The sequence below is a fragment of the Nyctereutes procyonoides genome, unplaced genomic scaffold, assembly GCF_905146905.1.
Source record: "Nyctereutes procyonoides isolate TBG_1078 unplaced genomic scaffold, NYPRO_anot_genome, whole genome shotgun sequence".
In the NCBI taxonomy this organism is placed as follows: domain Eukaryota; kingdom Metazoa; phylum Chordata; class Mammalia; order Carnivora; family Canidae; genus Nyctereutes; species Nyctereutes procyonoides.
In genome coordinates, this window is record NW_026575140.1 from 8,700,155 (window position 1) to 8,714,617 (window position 14,463).

General features: G+C 47.6%; 2 protein-coding genes across 6 annotated transcripts in view; one reads left to right on the forward strand and one right to left on the reverse strand.

The window, feature by feature from the left end:
* TERF2 (telomeric repeat binding factor 2) overlaps positions 1-5,540 on the reverse strand; it is a 26,624-nt gene extending 21,084 nt beyond the window's left edge. For both annotated transcript variants that reach the window (XM_055305485.1, XM_055305484.1), the window contains exons 1-3: positions 5,116-5,540; positions 4,920-5,015; positions 4,153-4,283 (exon numbers count right to left, since the gene is read on the reverse strand). In XM_055305485.1, the coding sequence (XP_055161460.1) occupies positions 4,153-4,283; positions 4,920-5,015; positions 5,116-5,494 (606 nt within the window). In that variant the 5' untranslated portion in view covers positions 5,495-5,540. The remainder of the gene's footprint in view (positions 1-4,152; positions 4,284-4,919; positions 5,016-5,115) is intronic.
* On the forward strand, positions 5,486-13,969 carry LOC129497049 (uncharacterized protein K02A2.6-like). Of its 4 annotated transcripts, none has more exons than XM_055305494.1 (5): positions 7,172-7,450; positions 7,531-9,196; positions 9,939-10,082; positions 10,768-11,076; positions 11,380-13,969. In XM_055305494.1, the coding sequence occupies exons 3-5, from the start codon at positions 10,035-10,037 to the stop codon at positions 11,557-11,559; spliced, it is 537 nt and encodes a 178-aa protein (XP_055161469.1). In that variant the 5' UTR covers positions 7,172-7,450; positions 7,531-9,196; positions 9,939-10,034; the 3' UTR covers positions 11,560-13,969. The 4 variants fall into 4 exon arrangements, 3 of the variants coding, with proteins under 3 accessions (XP_055161469.1, XP_055161471.1, XP_055161468.1); XM_055305496.1 differs by having other exon boundaries at positions 9,980-10,082; XM_055305493.1 differs by having other exon boundaries at positions 7,531-10,082.
* The last annotated feature ends 494 nt before the right edge of the window (positions 13,970-14,463 follow it).

Below are 14,463 nucleotides of genomic sequence, written 5' to 3' on the forward strand. Positions count from 1 at the left end.
GAGTAAGTTCTCAAAAGTTTTTAGTCTCAGGATTCCTTTATACTTTTAAATGTTAATGAGGACCCCAAATAACTTTTGTTTATGTGCGTTATATCACCATATTAGAAATTTAAAACTGAGGGTAGCCCAAGCGGCTCAGCGGTTTAGCACCGCCTTCAGCCCAGGGTGCGATCCTGGAGACCCGGGATTGAGTCCCACGCAGGGAGCCTGCTTCTCCCTCTGCTTATGTCTCTGCCTCTCTCTCTTTGTCTCTCATGAATAAATAAATAAAATCTTAAAAAAAAATTAAAACAGAAAACTTTAAAATATTTATTAATTCATTAAAAAATAAACTCATTGGAGGTTAATGTAAAAAACATTTTTATGAAAAATTACTATATTTTCTAAGACAAAAGTTTAATGAGAAGGCTGGTCTTATTTTACGTTTTTGCAAATCTCCTTAATATGTGGCTTAATAGAACAAAGTTGGATTCTCATATCTGCTTCCCAATTCATATTGATGTGATGTGTTGTTATGGTTAAAGTATATTAAAAAATCCAGCCTCATACAGATATGAAGTTGGAAAAAGGAAGAGTATTTTGATAAACCTTTCAGAAAATTGTGGATGTTCTTTTGACTCTACACCGAACTTGGGCAAGGGAACTTTCCATCATCTGTTACATTAAAATCTTTTAGTCTAGGGATGCCTGGGTGGCTCAGGGGTCAAGCATCTGCCTTTGGCTCAGGGTGTGATCCTGGAGTCCTGGGATCAAGTCCCACATCAGGCTCCCTGAATGGAGCCTGCTTCTCCCTCTGCCTGTGTCTCTCTCTGCCTGTGTCTCTGAGTCTCTCATGAATAAATAAATAAAATCTTAAAAAACAAAAACTTGCATTGTAAACGGATCTTTTACCCATGAATGATTTTGTAATATAGTGCATTGGCCATTTAGAAAATATTTATTTACTGAGTTACGTAGATCTTCCAAATATTGACACATTCATTAAAAAATATTTTTTAAATCACAGTTGTTAATAACCACCATCAATCTTATCAAAAAAGTCTAAGTATTGGGAAGCTGTCAAGCACAATTCAAGTTTGCCAGAATTTGAATTTTCACTTGAAAGCTTGAGTTTTATCATTGGCAGCAAATACGACCAATTGTTTTATTTGAAGTGACAAGTTCCCATTGCTCTTCTGCAAGAAAATGACTGCCAAATGCCCACGCCTAAATAACAAAATTTGTCAGTTCAAGTAAAAAAAAGGTGTTCCATTAAAAAAGCAACTAGATCAGCATGCAACTCAAACCATCAAACAAGTGACTTCCTGAAGACAACCATCATGTTTTGTTATGTGGCAGAAATGCTTCAGGCAAACCTCCTACTTTCTCTCACAATACTGAAAAGATATTTGCTCAAAGGTCTAGATTTAATAAAATTAATTTTACTGCTTTATCAAAGACATTCTTAATTGAAACTGGCTTTTATTAATTTTTTAACTGCAAGTCTGTGGCAATGAAGACTACAATGACTAGCAAGTATACGTTACCACTTCCTTGGTCATGTTAAGGCACCAACAATTCTACCCATCGTTACTTTTGCACCATTAGTGCCAAGTCAATGCACTGAAAATCAACTAATGTTTTGGCACTGTTATGAAAATAGTTTTGATTCCTGAAGGAGTCCCAAAGACTTGCAGAAATCCCTACACCATATGATCAAAAGTTCTAACTTAACAACTTACTTGATAAACTTTAACAAAAGCTTAACAGACTTTTATTTTTTTTTAATTTTTATTTATTTATGATAGTCACATAGAATGAGAGAGAGGAAGAGGCAGAGACACAGGCAGAGGGAGAAGCAGGCTCCATGCACTGGGAGCACGACGTGGGATTAGATCCCGGGTCTCCAGGATCGCGCCCTGGGTCAAAGGCAGGCGCTAAACCGCTGCGCCACCCAGGGATCCCCCTTAACAGACTTTTAAATGAACTGTTGTAACACACTGTACAAAGCTTAAAATACCTCATGGTATTTTCCCAGAGATGACCATTAACAGTTTCTATGACTCTAAATGAAAAATTAAAAAAAAAAAATGGAAGAAACAAGTAATACAGTATCATTTAATAACTAAGAGTTCAAGGTAATTGTAGCCAGCCTCTAGATGGTCCCCAAAGATCCCCACCCCACTACATAGTCACATTCCATGCACTAATCCATAGTTGGTCTGGTCTGTGTGACCAACAGCATGTGGCAGGAGTAATGACACTTCTGAAATTAGGTTATAAAAGACTGGAGCTTTTGTCTTGGGCTTTTGGTCTTCTGGATCATTTACTCTAGGGGAAGCAAACTATCATGTTGTAAGCACCTCTGTGGAGAGGCAAGGAGCTGAAGACTCCAACCAACAGCCTGCAAGGAAGTATGTCCTGCTAACAACTACATGAGTGAGCATGGGAACAGATCCTTCAGCCCTAGTTGAGTCTTGAGATGATTGCAACCCTAGCAGACAACTTGACTACATTCTCATGAGAGACCTCCAGCCAGAATCACTCAGCTGAAACACTATCAGATTCCTGACAAATAAGAGATGGTATACACTGGTTTAAGCCGCTAGATTTGGGGGTACTTTGGTACCCAGCAATAACAGTAATAGAGTAAGTATATAACAAGAAATCTGGTACGTGTTGTAAAATGGAAAAGCAGAAGGGAGTCAACATAAGAGAACAGTTGACTATTTTAAGAGAATTTAGAGAATTCAGACTTTGCTAACAAATTTTTCATAAGGAAGGACCCCAAATGAGATCTATAAACTTAATAATAAAATAACAAATATACAGATGAAATCCCACAAAGAATCTTCCAGAAAAGGGGACAGAGACAAATCTATTGCTCTTGTATTCTGAAGGAGTTGCACTTCTGAATCAGCTACCTAGTTAACAGGAATTACATGAATTACTTTGAAATGGTACCACTTCTTCCCTGCCCAATTTTTTTCAAGATTTTATTTTTATGTAATCTCTAAACCCAACGAGGGGCTCAAACTCACAACACAGTGATCAAAACTCACATGCTCTACCAACTGAGCCAGCCAAGCGCCCCATGATACCATTTCTTCCCACTCAAAAGATCCTCAGCTATTCTGAAAGTAGGCACAGATTTCTCCTCCTTTGCTAGTATGTCTTTCCTGGCATTTTCCCTCCAACACAAACCTGACCTACCTATACTAAAAATCTATTCTTGGAATTATTCCTCTTTGGGATTTGGATTATCTGAGCATTCTTTCCAAGACCAAAAGTAGTTCCTGCCCAAGGTCCTTAACTGAATTAATATCTGCACCTCACACATACTGGCTGTTTTTCTTCTAACAGGGTACCCAAGTATCCAGCACATAGCTAAGGGAAAAAAAGTCTTCCTTGCTAAGCAAAGTTTCATCTTCCCAACACCACGTCAAATCCCATCTTTTTAGGAGGCGCTCTTTTCTTACCAGTTTCCTTACTTTCTACCACCAAGGCAAGGCTGAGCTGCTCATCTTCAGTCCCCAACTCTACATCTGCTTCCACACCCTTGGTTACTGAGAAGAAAAAGCTTTTTGACTAGTTCCCACTGCCAGTCATGTTTTAAATAAAAATAAGTTCTTCTATGTGAAGCTACGTGAGCTATGACACACAGTCCAAATTCCTAGACGCTCCAGTAGCTTTTTCCTTGTCAAGAACACTGGCTGTTCCAGCCTTCTACCATTACTGTCTTTCTAACTGGCTGATTATTCAAAGGGAATGTTCCTCCTCGAAGTCTACCCCACATTTCCCAAGACCCCAAGCATCCTCTTTGGATGACCAAAACCTAGGCCACTTGCTTCTAGCCCTTTAACAATGCCCTTGAATGGTGTAATAACCTCCAAAATATCAGTCTTCAGTGCCAACCCATTTCCTGTGTATTGAGACTCTCTTGCCAAGGCCACAAGGAAGACAACCAAAATCACAAAAGCAAGGTACCTGCCATTAACACTTTCCAAGCCTGGCCTGGGAAGGGGTCAGCTGAAGAGATTTAACATCTGTTTGTGTGTCTATGTTTGAGTGTGCTCACATGCTCTTGCCATCCCCACAGAAAAGATAAGTACCGTATCCTCAAAGACATCTGATTTTTGTCAAAAGAAAAAAGAAGTAAAAATAGAGCCTTACAGCCTCCTTGACCAGTTTTCTACTGGATTCGACCACTGCCTCTGTCAGTGTAAATTCCGTTTTAATCATCTCCAGCACATTGATAGCTGATTCCAGCGGTGTGAGCTCAGCCTCCATATCAAAGGAACAGTCTAGGACAAAGAACACAGTTTTCACTGTAAGCTATTTTATAAGGAGCAGAAACGTCATGTCCAAAAATACGTTGTTTATCCAAAAAGACACCTGTAAATATAGTAAGATTTGCATTTAATTTGCTAACATGCTGGCTACAAACTTATAAAGACGTTAAGAGTTCAAATTCAAACTAATGAATTCGCAGTGACTATTGTTTAATAATTTCCAAAACAGGTAAAAAAAATTTTTTTTTACACATGCATTTGCATCTCAAATTTCAGGATACGCACATTCTCCTCAGATACAAACGATCAGAAACTGGAGACCGTTTTTGCTAAACAGGTTTTAAGTTCAATTTAAAAACAAAACAAAACCAAAAAAACAACTTGTACTGTGGGGGAAAATTTGGCCTTAGCATAACTCACTAGATCGCAGCAAAGTTGGGGCAAGCAAGAAACAGGTGGGAGGAAATAAAAAATAGAAAAGCAGCTACAAGAACCTTAACTGGAGAAAACTAGACTGAGAAAAAGACCACTGTGATGGGAACGTAACTAGTGCACCGTAACCCCGAATCCGTCAGTTCTGGCCGTAAGTTGGAAAACAACAATGTAACCCTAAAAAAAGCCCGAGAAGAACAGAAAAAATCGCCGTACCTAAATTCTCTCCTTCTTCGATGCGCGACAGACACTGCATAACCCGCAGCAGCCGGGACACGGTGTGCTCCTTCCCCAAGGGCCTGACGAGCAAAGCTGGGGAGAAGACAGCGTTGGCTCGGCGACCCCAGCGCCGACCCCGAGCCCCACAGCGCCCCTCCCCCAGCCAGCCTCCGTCCCCAGGTCCGGCCCTCACCCTGCATGATGTCCCGGATCTGCCGGAAGTCCCCGTACCGGCTACCCCGAAAGGCCCGCAGCGCCTCGTGGAAGTAGAACTTGAGCACCCAGCGGTTGACCGCCTCCTCCAGCCGCGCCTCCCCCGCGCCCCGCTCCGTGGCGCCCCCCAGCCCCGGCTCCTGGCGCCCCCGCCGAGCCCGCCCGCCGCTGCGGGACGCCCGCCGGCCTGCCGCCCGCCCGCTGCCGTCGCTGCTCCCGCCTCCTCCCGCCATCGCGTCCGATCGCCGCGCGCCCTCCCCGCCTTCCCGGCCGGGCCGCTTCTTCGACTGTGACGCCTCCAGGTCACGTACGACGCCCGGGCCGGAAACGGGGCTTGCCGTCCCGGTTCCCGCGGCCATTACACAGACGGTGCTCCTCGCCGCCCGCGGGCTTCTGGGAGGGAAAAGACCGTAAGTCCCTCACCCCGTCTCGGACCCCGTAGTTCCCAGGTGCAGGCCGCAATGCTTGCTGGGGCTTGAAGTCCAAGCCGTCCAGGCGGGTGCAGCCGCCAGGTTGGCGGCCGCGTGTCACCCTGGCTTCGAAATTACGGGACAGCTGTGAGCTATTGGGACTACGTGCAAGATACTGAAAATTAAAACGTGCAGCTTGTTAAATACAAAATTGTGAAATATAACACACATTTTATAGAAGAAAGGTTATGAAGCATTTACATTTTTAAACTATTTTATTTATTTATTTTATTTTTTTAACAAATGATGTAAAGCAAAGGCCAGTGTAAACTCAATCGAGGTCAAGAAGTGGATTATGAAGCACGGGACGCCTGGGTGGCTCAGCGGTTGAGCGTCTATCTTTGGCCCAGGGCATGATCCTGGTCAGGGATGGAGTCCCGCATGGGGCTCCCTGCAGGAGCCTGCTTCTCCCTCAGCCTGTGTCTCTGCCTCTCTCTCTGTATCTCTCATGAATAGATAAATAAAATTAAATTTAAAAAAAAAAAGAAATAGATTATGACCGGCATCCCAGAGACCTCCAGACATATAAGACATACAATTTTTTAAGTTACAAAAATACCACGTTAGAAAAAAAAAAATAAGCAAAAAAGGACTAACATTTAAACCACCCATAGTGTCACAGGAAAGAAGAAATTGACGCGCAGCTTTATAGCCCTCCAATGTCTTTCTATACCTAATTGTGTAAAAACGGTGTTATACTATATGTTTTATATTATCCTCTTTCATTTAACATATAATGAACATCTTTCCATCCCATTAAATATTTTTTTCATAGTATCTTTAGCAACTATATAGTATTCTAATACATGGGTGAACCAAAGCTTTCATTTAAGCCCCTACTATAAGATGTTTAGGTTATTTCAAATTTTTCTAATTTTAAACAATCTCAATATTAGAAACATACTTTTAACAGTGAAGAAACTTCCCCCCCTTGTAAGTAGGGCCAGCCCTAACCCAGAGGCAGCCCATCCAGGCGCCTTCCTGAAATTTTAGCAACTAAAAGCATTCTGTTTACAATAAGAAAACCATTTCCCCCCACACCCTGATTGGAATGTCCCTGAATAGGTTCATGTTGACCCTCTGTGAAATCAACCTGGATGCTATGCGACTCCTGCGGTTCTTTTGCCTTTAGGCGGTTTCTTTCCTTTTGCCTTTACAAGATCCCTGTAATTGCTAATCGGGGCTCTTTTCCTCCTCGGAGGCGGAGAGCCCGTTTGCGCAAACGTTCAATAAACCCTCTTGCTAACTGCATCTGCCTGTCTGGGGTCTGAGTCTCTGGGGCGTCCACCGGGACACGTTGGCACCCGTGAGCCAGGGTCCAACATTTGGGGGCTCGTCCGGGATCTGAGACGCCCCAGACTCAATCCTAAAACCGGTAGGACGTAAGACCGAGCTCGCTAAATGTCCTATTTGTCTCGTCCGTTTGTCTGACTGGCCGGGTCTGTTTTGTGCCGGGTCTGTATTGTGCCTGCAGGACGCTGTACTCTGTATTCTGTATTTGGACCAGCGGGGGAGGCAGACGTGCCCGAGACCCCTGGTCCCCCTCCGGAGTCGGGCTCCGGAGTGGTCTGGAAGAGGAACGGAGCCCCGGCACTCCCTCCTCTTCGGGGAGGGTCGTGGTTCGCGACCGCTCCCATCTGAATCTGCCGCGCCAGTCCTGTCGTTCGTGTGCGTCTGTTCATTCCGTGTTTCTCTTCCTTTCCTGTCCTCCTCCTCACCGCTCACCCCTTCTCCACACCCCTGGGGCCGACTGTAACCACCCCTTTAAGCCTCACTCTAGATCACTGGAAAGAAGTCGCCGGCCGGGCACACAATCTTTCGGTCGAAGTCAGAAGACGAAGATGGGTCACCTTCTGCTCCTCGGAGTGGCCGCTTTCAACGGGTGGCCCAGGAACGGAGCTTTTAATATTGACATCATCTTGCAGGTGAAGGCCCTGGTCTTCCAGCCAGGACCCAATGGACACCTCGATCAGCCGACCTGGGATGACCGCCAACAGCTCCTGCAGACTCTCCTCACCACGGAGGAGCGACACCGCGTCTACCTCGAAGCTCGGAAAAACGTCCCGGGGGCGGATGGGAGGCGACCCGGCTGCCTAAGGAAATTGAGGATGTTTTCCCCTTGGTTCGCCCGACCTGGGACTACGACACTGTTGCTGGTAGGGAGCGGCTCCGTCTCTATCGCCAGGTACTCCTAGCGGGTCTCAAAGGGGCAGGGCGTCGCCCCACCAATTTGGCAAAGGTATGTGCTATAGGGCAGGGAAAAGATGAGACGCCGGCAGGTTTTCTGCAGAGGTTAATAGAAGGCTATACTGGCCACCGTAGTACAGGGCTCAGGGCAGAGTAAGTCAGGACAGAGTAGGGACCTGGGAGACAAAAGAGGACCACGGGTTGAACGAGACCAGTGTGCCTACTGCAAGGAAAAAGGACATTGGGTTAAAGATTGCCCAAGGAAGGGCCAAACGCAGGGACCTAAAAAGAAGCCCATTCCTGTTTTGTCCCTAGAAGATGAAGATTAGGGGTGTCAGGGCCATGAACCCCCCCCCGAGCCTCGGATAACCCTTAAAGTGGGGGGACAGCCGGTGACCTTCCTGGTCGATACGGGGGCTCAACATTCAGTTTTAACTGAGGCAAAAGGACCCTTGAGCTCTAAAACGTCTTGGGTTCAGGGGGCAACTGGAGGCAAGTTATATCGATGGACAACCGAACGGAAGGTCCACCTGAGCACTGGGCAAGTAACGCATTCCTTCTTAGTGGTCCCAGACTGCCCTTACCCTCTCCTAGGCAGAGACCTTCATTCAAAAGTAGGGGCCCAGATACATTTTCAGCAAAAAGGGGCCACTATTACTGGCGCAGAAGGGCAGCCCCTCCAGGTACTGACCTTGGCGCCTAGAGGATGAACACCGGCTGCACGAGGACTCTCCACGTCCGTGCAGCCCCTAGATTCTGAATGGCTCACTAACTACCCTCAGGCCTGGGTGGAAACGGCCGGAATGGGACTAGCTGTAAACCAGCCACCCATAATTATAAACTTAAAACCCTCAGCCACCCCCATATCGATCCGGCAATATTCAATGAGCAAAGAGGCCAAAGAAGGCATTCGGCCCCATATACAGAGACTATTACAATTGGGCATTTTTATACCTTGCCAGTCGCCCTGGAATACTCCTCTATTACCCGTAAAAAAAACCCGGCACAGGAGATTACCGGCCGGTACAAGATTTACGAGAGGTTAACTGGAGGACAGAGGACATACATCCCACGGTGCCGAATCCCTACAACTTGCTCAGCACCTTACCCCCAAGCCATGTCTGGTATACGGTGTTAGATCTAAAAGATGCATTCTTTCGCCTAAGGTTAAGCTCTCAAAGCCAGCCTATTTTTGCCTTTGAATGGAAAGATCCTGAGACGGGATTCTCAGGACAACTCACTTGGACAAGGCTGCCACAGGGATTCAAAAATTCCCCCACTTTGTTCGTGAAGCCTTGCATGGGGATTTGGCAGATTTCCGAGTTGGCCATCCGGACCTCGTCCTCCTGCAGTACGTGGATGATTTGCTCCTGGCGGCTAGGACAGAACAGGATTGTGTAAAAGGTACGGGGGCCCTGCTTGAGAGACTGGGAGAACTGGGGTATAGGGCCTCCGCCAAAAAGGCCCAAATAGGCCAGAGACAAGTGACCTATCTGGGATATCTCCTGGAAGGAGGCCAGAGGTGGCTGACGGAGAGCCGCAAAAAGGCTGTAGCCCTGATCCCAGCACCCACTAATGCCAAAGGACTACGAGAGTTCCTCGGCAGTGCTGGGTTCTGCCGCCTCTGGATACCCGGGTTTGCGGAGATGGCGGCTCCCCTATATCCTCTCACGAAATCCAACACCCCCTACCACTGGGGAAAGGAGCAGCAACTGGCTTTTGACAAAATAAAAAGGGCCTTATTGACCGCCCCTGCCCTGAACCTCCCAGATGTAACCAAGCCTTTTACGCTATATGTTGATGAACATAATGGAATAGCCAAAGGGGTCCTAACTCAAAAACTGGGACCCTGGAAAAGGCCCGTGGCATACTTTTCAAAAAAAATTAGACAGCGTGGCTGCAGGATGGCCCCCATGTCTCCGAATAATAGCGGCTGTGGCAGTCCTGGTAAAAGACTCAGACAAGTTGACTTTTGGCCAACCCCTCACTGTGGTGGCCCCCCACGCCGTAGAGACAGTCATCCGCCAGCCCCCTGATCGATGGCTCTCAAACGCCCGGGTCACCCATTATCAGGCCATGTTACTGAATTCTGAGTGGATACAGTTTGGAACGGCTACATCTCTAAACCCGGCCACCTTGCTTCCAGAAACCGAGTCCCCCTCCCTAGTAATGCATGATTGCCACCAGATCCTAGCTGAAGTCCATGGCACCAGAGGGGACTTGACGGACCAGCCTTTGCCAGATGCTGAAGCAACCTGGTACACCGATGGGAGTAGCTTTCTACGAAATGGTGAGCGTAAAGCCGGGGCAGCCGTGGTAGATGGGAAAGCTGTCATTTGGGCCAGTGCCTTAGAGCCTGGGACTTCAGCTCAAAGGGTAGAGCTTATAGCCCTAACTCAGGCCCTAAGAAAGGCTAAGGACAAAAAGGCCAACATTTATACTGACAGCAGATATGCTTTTGCAACTGCCCATGTTCATGGAGAAATATACCGTAGAAGGGGTCTCCTAACCTCAGCAGGTAAAAACATCAAAAACAGAGAAGAAATACAAGATCTTCTCCATTCCCTCTTTCTGCCAAGAAAACTGAGTATAATTCACTGTCCTGGGCATCAGCGAGGCAATGACCCAGTAGCAGAGGGGAACAGGATGGCCGATGAGACAGCACGGGCCGCTGCACTAGGCCCACAGGCCCTCTCCCTACAAGTACCAGAGGCTGTCCGGCAACTCTCTCTCGAGTACTCAGACAGCGACCTAGATATCGTCCAGCAAATAGGGGCAAAATATGACGAGCAAATGAAGATCTGGAAACACCAAGGGAAGACGGTCCTGCCCCAGAAAAGGGCCAAAGAACTGGTGACTCACCTCCACCGATGGACTCACCTCGGACACACACACAAAAAAAAAAATTAAAAGCACTCCTCCGGAGAGAAGGTCAGACCTATTACATTCCCAAACTCCCCTCCCTGATCCAACAGGTAACCGACGCTTGTGTACCTTGTGCTAAGGTAAATACCAAACACCTCAAGATGCCTGAGGGAACCAGGATGAGGGGAGAAAGACCCGGAACTAATTGGGAAGTAGACTTCACCGAAATCAAGCCAGGTAAATATGGTAACAAGTACCTCCTAGTGTTTATAGATACCTTTTCAGGCTGGACAGAAGCATTCCCCACCAAGCGAGAAACCGCCCAGGTGGTTGTCAAGAAAATCCTGGAAGAAATTTTCCCGCTGTTTGGACTGCCCAAGGTAATAGTGTCGGACAACGGCCCTGCCTTCGTCTCCCAGGTAAGTCAGTTGGTGGCCAAATTACTGGGGATAAATTGGAAATGACATTGTGCATACAGACCCCAGAGCTCAGGTCAGGTAGAAAGAATGAATAGAACAATTAAAGAGACCCTAACTAAATTGACATTGGAGACTGGCACTAGAGACTGGGTCCAACTCCTCCCTATGGTTCTGTTCCGAGTCCGGAACACTCCCGCGCGCCATGGGCTAACTCCTTACGAGGTTCTCTATGGAGGTCCCCCGCCAGTAACGGACTTACTAGATTCTGCTCTTGACCCTCTTGCTAACACTCCCGGTTTACAGGACAGGCTAAAGGCGCTCCAGATTATCCAGCACCAGATCTGGAAACCCCTTGCGGCTGTCTACCGCCCCGAGACACAACCGGCCCACACCCGTTCCAGACCGGTGACTCCGTCTACGTCAAGAGACATCAGTCCAGGACGCTTGAGCCCCGCTGCAAGGGCCCATATACTGTCCTACTGACCACCCCAACCGCCTTAAAGGTAGACGGCATTGCTGCTTGGGTCCACGCCTCACACGTCCAGCGCGCCCCATCAACGAGCACCGCTGACGCCAGCCAGGACGGACCGGACAAGCCACTCCAATGGAAGCTCCACCGCACCCAAAACCCGCTCAAGATAAGACTTTCAAAAATTGTTCAATGACAGTTGTTATATTCCTACCTCTCCTAGCGCTCTTCACCTCCGCCAAAGGTGACCCTCATGCCCTCAAAAGGTTAACCTGGCAGGTACTAACGTCTGGGGGTGACGAGGTCTGGTCTATAACTAAGACCGCCCCGTGGGAACCTGGTGGCCTAACCTATATCCTGACCTATGCAAGCTAACCATAGGGGCCCCTAGCCCATGGGACCTAGAGGGATACTTCGACACCTCTAGAGCCCCTAACCAAGAAAGCCCTCCAGGGCGACTGGGATTAGACCCATGGGGAGGATGTGGCACGCCTGATAGAAGGGCCATGCTAAGCCCTCTTCCCTTTTATGTCTGTCCCGGGCACCACAGAGATCGCAGGCTAAATCCCACCTGTGGAGGAGGGGAATACTTCTATTGTAAAAATTGGGGGTGCGAAACTACGGGGGATACAGAATGGAGGCCCTCCTCCTCCTGGGATTATATCACTGTCAAGGCTAACTATACTCACCCGACATTTAGCAAATGGAAAACCCTTAATTATGGGCCCTGCCAAGGGTGGTGTCATCCCCTATGGATATCCTTCACGGAGCCCGGAAAAAGGGCTACTTACTGGGCCAATGGATATACGTGGGGACTCAGGTTATACAAAGAAAGAACAGATGATGGTTTTATATTCGGAATTAAACTAAAATAGAATCCCCAGACCCCGTGGCGATCGGGCCTAACGTGGTCCTCGGGGAACAAAGAGCTGCCCCGGCCCTAGCCGCAGGGAGCGCCACACCCACTAACTTCGCGGTCACTCCAACCCCTCGGTCGTCACCCGAGACGGGACAACGACTGTTTAATCTTATCATAGGGGCATTCCTGGCCCCTAATCGAACCAGCCCCGATGTAACTAAATCCTGCTGGCTCTGCCTTGCATCCCCCCCCCCCTTATTATGAGGGAATTGCTACTTCAGGGACCTATAATAACATCACTAGCACCCAGGGATGCACACCCGACTCCCAACCACAATTCACCCTTACAGAAGTTACAGGACAGGGAACCTGCATAGGAACACCCCCCCGGGGCTACCAGAGACTCTGCAACACTACCACCCCGATTTTGGGGACTGATTCTTACCTGGAGCCCCAGCCGGGAACTTGGTGGGCATGCAACAAAGGCCTCACCCCCTGTGTGTCGGCTAAGGTTCTAAATAGCTCAAACGACTTCTGTGTCATGGTGCAGATCATACCCAGGGTGTTCTATCACCCTGCTGAAACTCTAGAAAATCAGTATGATAAACATCCCACCCGTTTTCGGCACGAACCTGTCTCCCTAACCTTAGCCGTTATGTTGGGACTAGGGGTCGCTACTGGGGTGGGTACTGGCGCAGCTGCTCCGATCCAGGGCTCACGGCGTTATCTAGAACTCCAAACAGCTGTAGATGAGGATCTACGGACACTAGAGCAGTCCGTTTCTAAGCTAGAACAGTCCCTCACCTCACTTTCAGAAGTAGCACTTCAAAACAGGAGAGGCTTGGATTGACTATTCCTGAAAGAGGGAGGACTGTGTGCGGCGCTGGGAGAGGAATGCTGTTTCTATGCAGACCATTCTGGAGTCATCAGACTCCATGGCCAAACTCAGGGAAAGGTTAAATAAAAGACAAAGGGACCGGGAGGCCCAGCAGGGCTGGTTTGAAAGCTGGTTTAATCAGTCTCCCTGGTTGACCACCCTAATCTCTACCATTATGGGCCCTCTAGTTATCCTGCTCCTGCTGCTAACTTTCGGCCCCTGCGTCCTCAACCGGCTGCTCCAGTTCATCCGAGAAAGATTGTCTATTACCCAAGCTCTGGTATTAACTCAGCAATGTCGGGCCCTCCAAACTGAAGAAATAAATGTTCCCTAAGATTTTAAGGTTAAAATCAGCCCAAACAAGAGGAGGGAATGAAGAAACCTCCCCCCTTGTAAGTAGGGCCAGCCCTAACCCAGAGGCAGCCCATCCAGGCGCCTTCCTGAAATTTTAGCAACTAAAAGCATTCTGTTGACAATAAGAAAACCATTTCCCCCCACACCCTGATTGGAATGTCCTTGAATAGGTTCATGTTGACCCTCTGTGAAATCAACCTGGATGCTATGCGACTCCTGCGGTTCTTTTGCCTTTAGGCGGTTTCTTTCCTTTTGCCTTTACAAGATCCCTGTAATTGCTAATCAGGGCTCTTTTCCTCCTCGGAGTCGGAGAGCCCGTTTGCGCAAAAGTTCAATAAACCCTCTTGCTAATTGCATCTGCCTGTCTGGGGTCTGAGTCTCTGGGGCGTCCACCGGGCCACGTTGGCACCCGTGAGCCAGGGTCCAACAACAGTATAGTTGCACAGATATATAATTATTTCCTTAGGATCATTTCCTTAAAGTGGAATTAGTGAGTCAATGGATACGCAGTAGAACACACACCAAATATTTCACTTGTTACTCTTTGGCTGTTCCCTTTTGCTTTTAAACAAGATGCCTTAACATGATATTTAAAGCCTGAAGAGGTTGCCTATTTGCCACCGATATTTTGTGCTCACTTGTGCGTAGATGCACAACTTCTGTTATTTCCTTCTCACCTGCTACTCGATTGGCCTGGAGCCTCCATCTTGTCCATTCTATTCCAAGTCCCAAGTCATTTAAGAGGATTTCTTTTTTTTTTTTCTTTTTTTTTTTTGAGGATTTCAATCTTTCTTGACTTTCTGGGTTGGGTTAAATGCCCCTGTTGCT

Coding starts and splice junctions, on each gene's coding strand:
- LOC129497049 (XM_055305493.1), top strand. CDS start 10,035: ATGCTGAAGCAACCTGGTACACCGATGGGAGTAGCTTTCTACGAAATG. Junction 10,083..10,767: donor GAGTAGCTTTCTACGAAATG/GTGAGCGTAAAG, acceptor CTGATCCAACAG/GTAACCGACGCTTGTGTACC. Junction 11,077..11,379: donor GCCCTGCCTTCGTCTCCCAG/GTAAGTCAGTTG, acceptor CCCGGTTTACAG/GACAGGCTAAAGGCGCTCCA.